This window comes from Globicephala melas, chromosome 6 (assembly GCF_963455315.2).
Source record: "Globicephala melas chromosome 6, mGloMel1.2, whole genome shotgun sequence".
NCBI lineage: Eukaryota > Metazoa > Chordata > Mammalia > Artiodactyla > Delphinidae > Globicephala > Globicephala melas.
The window spans coordinates 14,477,291-14,489,586 of record NC_083319.1 but is presented as its reverse complement, the minus strand read 5'-3'; the positions used below and the strand labels follow the sequence as shown (position 1 = coordinate 14,489,586).

General features: G+C 50.1%; 1 protein-coding gene across 3 annotated transcripts in view; it reads right to left on the bottom strand.

Annotated features, from left to right (window-relative positions):
• The window catches only part of CDK5RAP2 (CDK5 regulatory subunit associated protein 2), a 181,933-nt gene that overhangs the window by 56,430 nt on the left and 113,207 nt on the right, over positions 1-12,296 (bottom strand). For all 3 annotated transcript variants that reach the window (XM_030858863.3, XM_060300553.1, XM_060300554.2), the window contains one exon: positions 3,738-4,170. In XM_030858863.3, coding sequence (XP_030714723.2) covers positions 3,738-4,170 — 433 coding nt within the window. The remainder of the gene's footprint in view (positions 1-3,737; positions 4,171-12,296) is intronic.

Genomic DNA, 12,296 nt, shown 5'->3' with positions numbered 1-12,296 from the left:
ACAAGAGAAGCCACTGCAATGAGAAGCCCGCGCACTGCAATGAAGAGTAGCACCCCCTCGCTGCAACTAGAGAAAGCTTGCGTGCAGCAACAAAGACCCAACGCAGCCATAAATAAATAAATAAATAAACACACACAAATAACTCAGTTAAAAGATGGGCAAAGGATCTGAAAGACATTTCTATACATATGGTCAATAAGCACATGAAAAGATGTTCAAATCATTCATCATCAGGGAAATGCAAATCAAATCATAATGAAATACCACCGCTCCCTACCCATTAGGATGGCTATAATCGAAAAGATAATCACAGTTGCTGGTGAGGACGCGGCGGAATTGGAGCGCTCACATGCTGGTGGAAACTTCTGTAAACTAGCTGCAGCCACTTTAGAAAAGAGTCTGGCAGTTCCTCAAACCGTTAGACAGAATTACTACATGACCTAGCAATTCCACTCCTAGATCTATACCCCGGAGAAGTAAAAACACAGGTACACACAAAAACTTGTACATGAATGTTCACAGCAACATCATTCATAATATCCGAAAGGTAGCAACTGCCCAAATGTCCATCAACTAATGAATGGATAAATAACATGTGGTATCCACACAACGGACTATCACTGGGCCATAAAAAGAAATGAACGACGGATACCTGCTACAGCACGAACGAACCTTGAAAACGTTATGCTAAGTGGAAGAAGCCAGTCACCAAAGATCACAGACTACGTGATTCCATTTATATGAAATATCCAGGGCAGGCAAATCTATAAAGACAGAAAAAAGCTTAGTGGCCGCCTTCAGCTAGGGGTGCGCAGCCGGGGGAAATAGTAAGTGACTGCTAATGGGCTCGGGGCTTCTGCCTGGGATAAGGTTATGTTCTAAAATTGATTGTTGTCGATAATGGTTGGGACCCTGGAAAGGAGGAAATCAGCAAAGCCTCTCAAGAAGCAAAGAAGAAGAAGGAGCCCTTGTTGCACGTTCTAGGATGTCAAATGCTTTCAAGCATGTACTCCCGTAATCCTCGGGTGAACTATGCATTCCCAGAGCTCAGAGGATTACAGAAGTTATTATACCTATTTTCTCCAGATGAAGAACTGAGACGTCAAACAACCAGCCCAGTATCATACAATAAGAAGGCTGGAGAGCTGAGCCTCAGGCTAGCTCTTCAACCTCTACTGCCCAGTTAAGAAAAGTGAGAGCCTTTCTGCCCTGAAATTCCACGCAAGAGGAGAGAACAGGTTCAAGGACAAGAACAGTCTGCGGTGGTGTCAGGGACCACTCGGGAGGAGGTGGACGCCTCATCAAAAAGGGCTGGAAAATAAGTCACTTGCTTGGTCCTCAGACTCCACCAATCTCTATTCTTGGATCCAAATCTGTGTGTCATATGGCAGCAGAGAAGATAGCTGCAAGTGCACAAATGCCAAAGCCAATTTCAGGCTGGAAGGCTGCCGTCAGTCACCCTAACGCCGCTTCCAAAATAACACCACACAAAATGCTACCTTATGGACGCCGAACAGAATCCCACCTACCACCTTATTAAAGATGGCATCCTGGAACTTCTCACTTGGGGACGGAAGGGGGACAGGAATGCACATACCCTGAGCTCCTACCACGGACACGGCCCGAGGCACTCGCCACACACTGCCTCACCGAGCCAGCACGCCAGCCCCGGGTGCCAGGTCACAATGATCCCCTTGGAGCCACTGAAAGTCAGGTGACTGACCCAAGGACTCAGAGCAGGTGAGCGGCGAGGCCCAATGCAATCACAGGTGTATCTGTACAGCCCAGCATCTCGCCTCTGTAACTCAACCAGAAGTATGTCCCGTCTCCCTGTTTCGCCCCTGGGCTGCAAAGATGTTCTTTTTAACAGGATGCCACAGTTCTAGCCTAAGCTCAAGGATTACTGATTCCCTGACTAACCAAAGACCACAGAGAAGACCATTAAATTTTCTTCTACGTTGCATAGACCGGAGGCCAAACTGGTGGTAAGAGAGCTCCTCCCTTCCTGAGAAAGGTGGGGTTACAATATCCCTGTCTGCCTCTAAAACCAGACTCCACTTTACGCCCCTGCTACTCCTCTCAACGGCTGAGTCACTCTGGACAATTTTCTGAGCCTTTCAGAGCTTATATTTCTTCACATGCAAAATGTAGGTAATACCCACCTAACTAATATGCTTGGTGAGAAGATTAACTGTGATGATACATGAATAGAATATCTAGCACAATCCTGGCATATATAGCAGATGCTAAAAAAAATAAACACAGTAGCCTTCCTTTTGAAGATACCAGCAGGAAGATAATTCCAAATGGAAAATGTTTTTCAATATATTTGGGGAAATTAAGTTCATTTGATTATCCAATTTTCCTGAATATAGGATGCCATCTCCCTCATAGATAGCAGGGGAGAAAAAACACATGCACACACACAACATCTAGTTTTCCTAATACACAGGTACAAACTAAACTAGCTGGGGCAGATGAGAGCATCTCTATTCTAGCCAAATTGCACAAATCTGCATCTCGAGTACTGTTGATATAATGGTAGTGTCTTTTTTTTTTTTTTTTTTTTTTGGTCTCTACTGATATCTTTAGAAAACCCTTTTCTAGAAATTACAGTTTTGGTGCATAATTTAAAACAATCAAAAGCAATTTTGCTAATGATATATCTAACTCTCTTTGGTATGCACAAAAGCGGTAATTTACTGGTCAGAAAATAAACTTAATTCTCCATTCTGATGCTATGAAGCAGTGTGCACAGCTGATTTCTCAGAGACAAAACACCCATCAGAAACAAGGAGACCAGTCGCTGGAGCCCTACCACAAACACGACCTCTCTCCTTCTCTCCCAAGCCGCTCCCATCTCCCTGCTATGGGGCCCCTCAATCCCAACCCCTCCTCCCCAGGAGGGTTTTAGTAAAAGGTCCGATCAAACATTGCCAGGAGAGTCTGGTTTTTCACAATCTGGCATATTTGATGGTATCTGAGGAGAAGCATCTAGAGAAAGGATCTTGACTGAAGCAAAATGCAGGCATTCACCCAGCAAAGCCAGACCCTACCACTCGGGCCAGCACAGGCTAGACAGGAGCCTGACCCAGGGAAAGGGCACGGCTGTGCAGTCAGGCCCCTCACAGCTGGCTGACCATGGGCACTCGGGACCTGGCTTCCTCACCTTTGCCGGGTGTTGTAAGGATAAGAGAATGGAGACAAAGCCCACAGAACGGTACCTCTAAGACACAAAGTCCATACAAAATAAAACCTAGGTTCTCGTCCCTACCCCTAAAGTCAGGTCATTCCAGTTTTACTGCAACTGGCAAAAGTAAAGGTCCATCAACAGGGGAAAATTATGTAAACTTTGGTACATTCCCCACAGTGGAATTTTAGCAGCCGTTACAAGGAAAGATGTTCCTGATACATAACATGGAACAGTAAGCCACAGACAGATGTACACACATGACTCTGCTTTTATAATGAAAACACACGGATATCATGAGTTATAGATAAATAAGAGAGGGCTGGGATGGGGGAGGAGACAGGGAGGGAGGAAATGCTGGTAACACTTTGGGGAAGTTCAGGATGGACACACACCTCCAGGTAGAGGCCAAGATTAAGTACAGGCAGAGAGAGACACCAGACCTTATACAAATTTTTAAAAAGCAGTGGGATCGGCGGTGATTTTTAAGAAGTTTTTGGTCTATATTTAGTAAGCAACTAAGTAAGTAATATGTGGGGACACTTACTTTTTCGGTCCCCCTGGGGAAGGAGAGGGCAGCGGCCTGCCGCCCCGGCATCCTGCACAAGCTCTCCGGCTGAGGCTCGGCGCCGAATACGGCGTCCGTTGGCTTCTCTTCCCAAGGCTCTGTCGTGCCCTCGTGTCCGAATCTGACCGTGTCGCCCTCCACAGCCATGGTCTGCACGGAGGCATCTTTCTGCTCCACCCTGGACGCCTCTGCCGCCTTTGCTAGCTGGGCTCCCGGAGGCCACTCGAGTTCATCACGTGGCTTGGAAGACAAGTTGGCCTGGATGAAATGCCCGAGTTCACCTCTTAGCTGAACGGCCATCTGCCCAAGTGTCTTCTCCGTTTTACCGTCAAGGTGTTCTCCCGAAGCTTCCTGCTCTCTCAAGCTTATCTGTTCCAGAAGCAGTTCTCGGAGCACTTTCAGAAGGTCCGGCCTGTTTTTCCAAAAGGGAAGGAAGTGGGAGGACTCAGCTTTCTGCTATGGCCTTGTCACCGACCCACTTTCCTAAGTTTTCCCCATCGATTCTGGCCCAGATTCTGCTGAATTTAAACACAGTGAGCACTTGCCACGTGCCAGGACCCATGCCAACTATGCTATCCAGGTCACCTCAGAACAACCACACCAGGTAGGTACCACATGTCTCCTTCATGGAGGAGAAGGAGAGAACTGATTTGACGCAGGTGCACAGCAAGTGAGGGGGGCACACAGCTACCTGGATGCAGGCTGGGCTTCGGAAGAGCAAACAGAGTCATGAGGTATGCATGACGATTGCAAGGTCCGCCCACTCCCCTGGGCCCATCCCTACATCCAGGGGCAAGTATGGCTTTGGATGAATCTAGCCAACCTGGCAGATCCATGAGCCACCTGGTCCATCAGGGTGCACAGTCGGTGCTCAGCAAAGGTATCGAATGAAGGGATGCTGGGAACTGCTCTGGATAAAAAGAGCAGTGGCTTTGAAATCAGACAAAATGGCTTCAGATTCTAACTCTGTGATTCTTGGAAAGCAAGGTGAGTTTTCCTCCACAGGACGCTGTGAGGATTAAACGAGAGCATGTATGGGTAGCAGATGCTTCTCACGCCCCTTTGCCACATGGCCTGGGCCTCCCTGGGATTTCAGCTGCAACTGCGTTGACAGCTCTTGTAGACAGTCCCTCCGCCAGCGCCCACGGCATCTCTCTGCTGCCTTGGGCCCTTTCCCAGAGCTCTCTGAGCCGGCCAGCAGGGCAGCGGGCAAGCGCGGACCCATTTATAGCTCCAGGGGAAACCCTAACCAGTGGAGGAAGAGAGCTGTTGGGTGAATGTCCCAGTCTCCCGTCCTCCAGAGGGCCAGCACTGACGCAGGGTCTACACCGTCCCTCAGAGGGTGGCTGGCAGGGCGGAGGCCCAGCTGCCCACAGTCGCAACCAGATCATAAGGCAGCCTTCCTGGCTTTGCCTCCATCCCTACCTTAGTCTCCCTCATCCCTCCTTCCTTCTGCCTGGAGTCACATCCCAAATAAACCACTTGTACCCAAGTGGTTACCTCAGGCTCTGCTTTCCCAGGAACTCAAACTAAGCCAACATGTAGAAGACTCTGGAGCGGTTCCAGAAGAATCCCTCGTGAGTGTGTGTCTTGGGCCAGACACTATAGTGGGCGCTGGGGCTGCAGAAGAGCCTGCGGGCCCTGGTGTTAGAGGCAGTTGTGTAAACAAGTCACTACTCCACAGGCTAAAAAGAGAAACACAGGCACCGTGGAAGTCTGGGGAGCTACGGGCAAGCATCCCAGGGTGTCCAGACTGGGGGTGGCAGGAAGAACGCCAAAAAAGGGCCTCTAGAGTTGACGAGAGGTTAGCTGGGGGAAGGGAAATGGAACCTTCTAAGCATGGAAAACAATATGAACGGAGTCAAGACACACTGTGGAGAGCAGGGAGGTGAGGCTGGAAGGTGAGGCAGGGAGACCTCAGCCATGTTAAGGAAGGGAGAGCCACTGGGAGGCTCTGTGTGACGGAGTGCATGGCCACACACGTGCCGTGTGTAGAGAATGAATGGAGAGATTTCCCGTCAGGACAGTGGTGAGAGTACACTCAAGAGCCCCTGCCATCTGCTCTAAACATACGTAAATGACAGCAAAACAGACAAGACAAAAAAATGGTCAAGGTGCACTACAGGACTCAGAATCAAATAAGATGTATCCAAAGGTCAGAAACAGAGGAGGAGACCCACTGCCATGATAAAGAGGGCATCCGCAGAAAGCGGAAATTTAACTCCCATGGTTGGAAGAAGACCCACGCAAATTTCATGCCCCTAAAGTAAGACCTAGAGAGACAAGTCAAGGCAACTTCAAAAGCACCGCACAGGGAGGAGCAAGGGTGGCGGGCGCAGCGGGGCTCCTGACACAAACCACTGCTGCAAACAAAATCCACTGTTATGAAAGACAGCAATCGGACAGAGGAGAGAGTTCACACTCGAGGAAATAAAAACAATAAAGCAATCTGAAGAAGACTTAAAATAAGTACGTGTCAATCATCTAAAAAATAAAGGAGAAAAAGAGACTCATAAAAATGAGAGGAAGTTATAAAACTGAGACAGAAAATTATAAAAAAGAAGACTGGAGCGGGGGCAAGCACTGAGGGAGGGCCAGCTGGAAAGCTGTTGCCATCTTCTGGGAAAAAGAAGATCTGGTCGGGGGGGGGGGGGGGGGCGGGGAGTCAGGAGAGAGACGGGGAGAGAAGAGGCCCTCATCAGTGCTAGATCCTTCTCCTCTCTGCAGTTTCTCTTGCCTGCATTACTTCAAAAAACCTTGTCAGAGACCGGAACGACGGACTGCCCTAACATACCTTGGCCTCCCCTTCCTCTGTATCTTTGTTCCCACCGGAAGTGACAGGTGCCCTCATGTTGTCTTCCCACTGAGCCCTCTAAGAGCAGGGATGAAGCCTTAACTCTTACCTGGATTCCTAACGTCCAGCTCTGGGGCAGAATCGATTTAAGTCAACTTAAACAGCTACAGCACACTGAAACAGGGGAAAAACTCAAAGTATGAAAAACAAAATTAAAACGTGTGGTACACGTTTCACTTCTAATATGGGATCATCTAAACTACACAAACCATCTTAAAATTTAGTAAACCCAGAGTTCAAAACAATATTTCTGGTATTTCAAGCATGTTAAACTAAATTTTCCTTTCCTCTCCTTCCCTTAATACAGATTGAAAATAGTAACAGTTGCTACTGAGCTAGCCAAAGGAGGACCATTACTCACCACCAAACAACACACAATAAAATCCAGGAAAAAAGACTTACAAATGGGTAGTAAAAGGCGGTGAAAGAGGCCATTATAGGGCTTCCCCGGTGGCGCAGTGGTTGAGAGTCCGCCTGCCGATGCAGGGGACACGGGTTCGTGCCCCGGTCCAGGAGGATCCCACATGCCGCAGAGCAGCTGGGCCCGTGAGCCATGGCCGCTGAGCCTGCGCTCCACAACGGGAGAGGCCACAGCAGTGAGAGGCCCGCGTACCGCAAAAAAAAAAAAAAAAAAAGAGGCCATTATAATATACTAAAGTGGCAGAGCTGCTAACATTTCAAGTGTTACTCTGCTAGAAATCTGAACAGCAGATTCATTAAGCTATCGCCATAATCAGGACCTTTTTAATGGTTCAGTCCGAGGGTCCTGTCAGAGGCCCAAACGTTGTTTATATAACCTGAGCATCTTTGCCACATAGAAGGCATAAGGGGAAAGGAACTGACATTTACTAAGCACTTAACGGTGTGCCAGGTCCCTTAAATACACTAAATAGCTTTAGTCCTCACAGTAAGACCGAGATGGGGGCTGTTACTGACCCCATTTCACAGATGAAGAACACAGGCTCGTGAAGATTCAAGATCTTCCAGCAAAGTGGCGGAGCGAAGACTGCAGACGCAGACCTTTCTGACTCCAAAGAAGCACTGCATTCTTTCTAGTTTTCTAAACTTAAACCTCCTGCTATGATGCTGAGCTTCTAATAGTCTGCACATTCATTCAAATATTCATTGAGCTTCTCCCATTTGTCACGTAAGGCGGTGGAACTACATGGTGAAAAAGAATCATGGCGCTGACGTTTCATTGAGGAGACAGACATCCACACAGACACGGGTAGCTGAATAAGACAGTGCAAGGCAAGGAGAAGTACAAGGAAGGAGGGACGAGAAGGAGGGGAGGAGGGCGGCAGTCCTGAGACAAAGTGTAGAAGCAGGGATTCTTGTTAGACAAAGTGGGCAGGAAAGGCCTCTCCACAGAGCTGAGACACCACCACATCCCGGGAAAAGTGTGTGCCAGGTAGCGGGAACTGCTGCTGCAAAGGCTCTGAGGTGAGAACAAGCTTGGATGACGGAGGAACAGAAAGGTGAGTGTGAACAAGAGAGGTAGCTGATAGAGACACAGAAACAGGCAGAGGCCAGGCCAAGGAGCTCTGATCTTACTCTAAAGGTAACGGAAAGCCAGTGGAAAGCTTTAAGCACAGAAGAAACATAATCTCATCTAAGTTTTTGAAAGCTGGCTCTGGCTCCTCTGTGGAGAATGGCTACAGGGAGGCAAAAACGGAAGCAGGGAGACAATCTAGAAGGCTGTGCTTTTGGAGTCCAGGCACGAGATGTGACAGCTTGGACTAAGCTGGACTAACAGGGAAGCCGTAGAGACGTGAGTGGGTGGATTAGGGATACATTTTCCAGGTGGAACAACAGGACTTACTGATAGTTATGAGGATTGTGGAAGCTACACTTCCGGCCACAGCAGTGCTATTAAGTGACTCGTGGAAGAACAGCAGAGAAGCACATTAGAACAGGGGTTGGGTTTTAAACCAATTAGAGGGACTTCCCTGGTGGCGCAGTGGTTAAGAATCCGCCTGTCAACGCAGGGGACACAGGTTTGATCCTTGGTCCAGGAAGATCCCACATGCCGCGGAGCAACTAAGCCTGTGCGCCACAACTACTGAGCCTGCGCTCTATAGAGCCCACGAACCACAACTACTGAGCCCGCGTGCCTAGAGCCCTGCTCCACAACAAGAGAAGCCACCGCAATGAGAAGCCCGCACACCATGACGAAGAGTAGCCCAACTAGAGGAAGCCCTCGTGCAGCAACGAAGACCCAATGCAGCGAAAAATAAAGAAATCAATACATTTGTTTAAATTAAAAATTAAAAAAATAAAAGAAAATAAACCGATTAGAGTTGAAAGCGCCTGTCAGACACACAGGAGGAGACAGCAAGTAGGCAGCTGACCGTGTGATCTGAAGGGGGGAGTCTGGGCCGTGGGTATGAATTTGGAAGTCACACAGCATACTCTGCAGCCGCGGAGAAAGGAGGTACAGAGAGAGAAAGGGAGCTAGAACGGAGCTCCGGGACACTCCAACATCCAGCGTCCAGCATCCGGCAGAGGAAGAGGAGCCAGCACAGGAGACTGAGGAGGAGAGGCCAGTGAGGGAGAAGGAAAATAGAGAGGGGAGCTGTGAACAGAGGCCGGAGAGCGTGACCACCGCTGCGGGACAGCGGACACTGGCCACTGGATTCACAACTTGCAAACTGGAGTTGACCTTGATAAGTGAAGCAAAGGGTATGGAAGCACTTGGACTGAGATGAAGAGGCCTAGGTAACCCCTCACCTGTCCCATCCAACCCTGCTTTCAGACCTGGGCTTGGTCAGCTACTCGTGCTACAGGCGTCCTCGGGAGGGGTCACACTTTGTATTGATCGTCACTCGTTTCAAAATGGGCGCTCAGCACCGCCCAGCAGCTTCTCTTCTCCCCTCCCCAGCTGACGACCTTGCCCTGCTCAGGGGAGGGGAGCACGGAGGAAGCAACCGCGAGTGCCCATCCGCAGGGACCTGCATGTGCCCAGGCTCTGAAACGAGATGAAAGGGGTCTCGTTCCAGGGACTGGAAGGACTGTGCTCCAGGGCAAAGCCCAGAAAGCAAGCCGGGGACGGTGTGAGCAGAGCCGAAGGAGGGGGTCGCCAGATCACACGGGGCCCGGCAGACTGCGCTAAGGATTCTGGTCCCAAGAAAAATGGAGCGTCTCCGAGCGGTCCTAAGTAGAGGAGTGACTTCACTGCATTTTAAGTAACCGCTCTGGATACAGTACGGAAAACAGCCTGGAAGGGGGACGGATGGCTGCAGGGGACTAGTTAGAAGGCAACTGCAGGGATGCCGGAGAAGTGTGACGGAAGCGAGGAGTGGAGAGGAGGAGACAGGGATGGGAGGAGCGCATCTGGGAGGTGAAGGGTCAGGACTTGGGTTTGGGAGGTGAAGGAAAGGGGAGGATCGAGGAGGACCCGGGTTTCTGTCTGAAGCCCACAGACCCAGTCCCTCCGTAACACAGGATCTGCCTGCAAGCACTCGCCGTGTCCTCTCCCCGCAGACCGCACACCCGAGTCTCCCTGGGTCTTTCTCCGCTAACTTCTTCAGACCCCTCGCCAGCTCCACGCTCTGGTGGTCCCTTACCTGTCCCTTCACCATGCCCAGAAGAGCAGACCCAGGTTTTTCAGGAGAGTTAGCTTCTCTGCTTCTACTAGGTATGGCTCAAGAATGCAATACTAGCCTTGAAAAAGAAAATCCCAAGGGCTCCCCCTTTAGACTTTTTCCAATGTCACACCTAAGTTTAGCTACAAAGACTGAAACACTTAGGTAATAAATCCTAAACCATGTCCTCTAGGGAATGGGGCAAACGAACCAGAAGCACGTGAAGGCAGGGTTGGGAACCACACACATGGTGAAGACCATGGGAGAGCAGGGCCAGCCAGCCCGTCCTCCACGAGCTGACCCTTCACTCCAGCCCCAGTGGACGAGTGCTCGGCTTGGTCAAGTGCAAGACAGCTAATCAGGCTAAGCTGCTTCCTTATTCCATCCCAGTGGATGGCTAAGTTGAATCAGATTTACTCCTGGGGCCCAGCTACTCTGCTAGCCCGTTAGGCCCCAGCGTGGACGGCTAGAGGGTGGCAGAGCTCAGAGGCCTAAGTCTCGGGCCTAAGCCTATCGCGCTCCACACCAGGGTATCAGACATGGGCTCCGTGATGAACACAGAGGCCTGAATCACGGGCTGGCCGACGTATCTTGCATGTGGTATGAATCTTACCTGAGGGTAACGGGGAAAGGGTAGGAGTAACTGGCCAGGCACATTTTAAGCAGTAATATCACCAAAGCCCCACTTAATACCAACCTGGATCCCTATGGACACACATTATCTCATTTCATTCTCACAAGATCCCTACAGGGTCGCTAAGTATCATCACCCCCCACTTTACAGGTGAGGAAACCAAGATGGGGAGATAAGTCCCAAGGTCCAAACGGTACAGCTGGACCGGAGCACAGGTCTGTCTGACTCTAATACCCTGCTTTTTGGGGGGATCAAAACACCGAACTCCTGGAGAGACTATCTGGGCAGAAAATTAGTGTTTCCCTGGCCAATGAGAATCCTAGTTACCCAAGCGGTCTTTTTAAAAGACCACAGCTGGGCCTTCAGGAGGGCCCTCGGAGCCGTGAACCTGCCGTCCTGGGGCTCAGCGGTGCACCAGGAAAGGCAGCTGCACAGAAAGCAGGATCAGAGCGGCAGACGCCGGCCAGCATTTAAGAAGCCTTTTCTAACACTAGAGCTGGCCCACGATGGCCCGGAAGCTGATGGAACAGACGCCTACAAGGGAACAGGTAACTGAATGGCTGATGTCCCAAGCTTGCCTGCGGAGTGTCGGCGCGTAAAGCGCTTTCTTTAAAACTGTAATGAAGCCTAAATTTTCAAAAATCAGGAGACTGAGCATACAAATTTGGGGCTTCTGCTGAAAGACTGGAAGCTCTGAGGCCACGGGCTGGCATGACAACAATGATTTGGGGCTGAAAAGCTCCTCCCTGCCGGGAGGGAGCATGTGGGCCCCAATTCCCTGCACTCCCACCAGTCCATTGTTACCTTCCCAGGTCACATCACCCAAGTGCATTCCTAGGCGGTCCTCAGAGAGAGCGAGGTGCACCTTTTAACTCTTAACACAGGAGCCCCTGATGCCGAGGAAATCCTCCATTTCTCAAGTGTCATTATGGTCACCCAACTGCCTGTGATAATATACCAGAACAGCCACTGGGCGTGTCCCCCTAGCATGAGGACTCATGCTAGAAAAATGTTAAGCAGATGTCAGGGGCTGGGGAGGGTGGCCTCCCGGAGCTCACAGAACACTACCGTCCTTTTCAGCTGAAAAAATGTGTACGAGGCTGAGCCCACCAAGGACATGAGAACCGCTAGGCTCCTGCCAGCCGTCCTGGGTGGTGGTACCGGCTCCCTTTCTCTGTCTGTGCTGGAGGAGAATGAAAGGTTTCACTGAACACACGCCACGTGCCAGCCATTCTCCTTGAACAGCATTTTTTCCACTCCTCACAGCAACCCCAAGAAGTGGTCAGAGAAACGGAGGCACTGAGAGAGGAAAGCAAGCACAGCTCCCTCTGGCTCCAAAGCCCAGAGCAGCTGCTAGTGGCCTGGAAAGACTGGGAAAGAAGGGAAATCCGCTCCTGAAGGACTAATTTTTAAAAATACAAATGTACTGAATATTTCTCCCTTTTCGTTTTAAGGAAAACACCCTG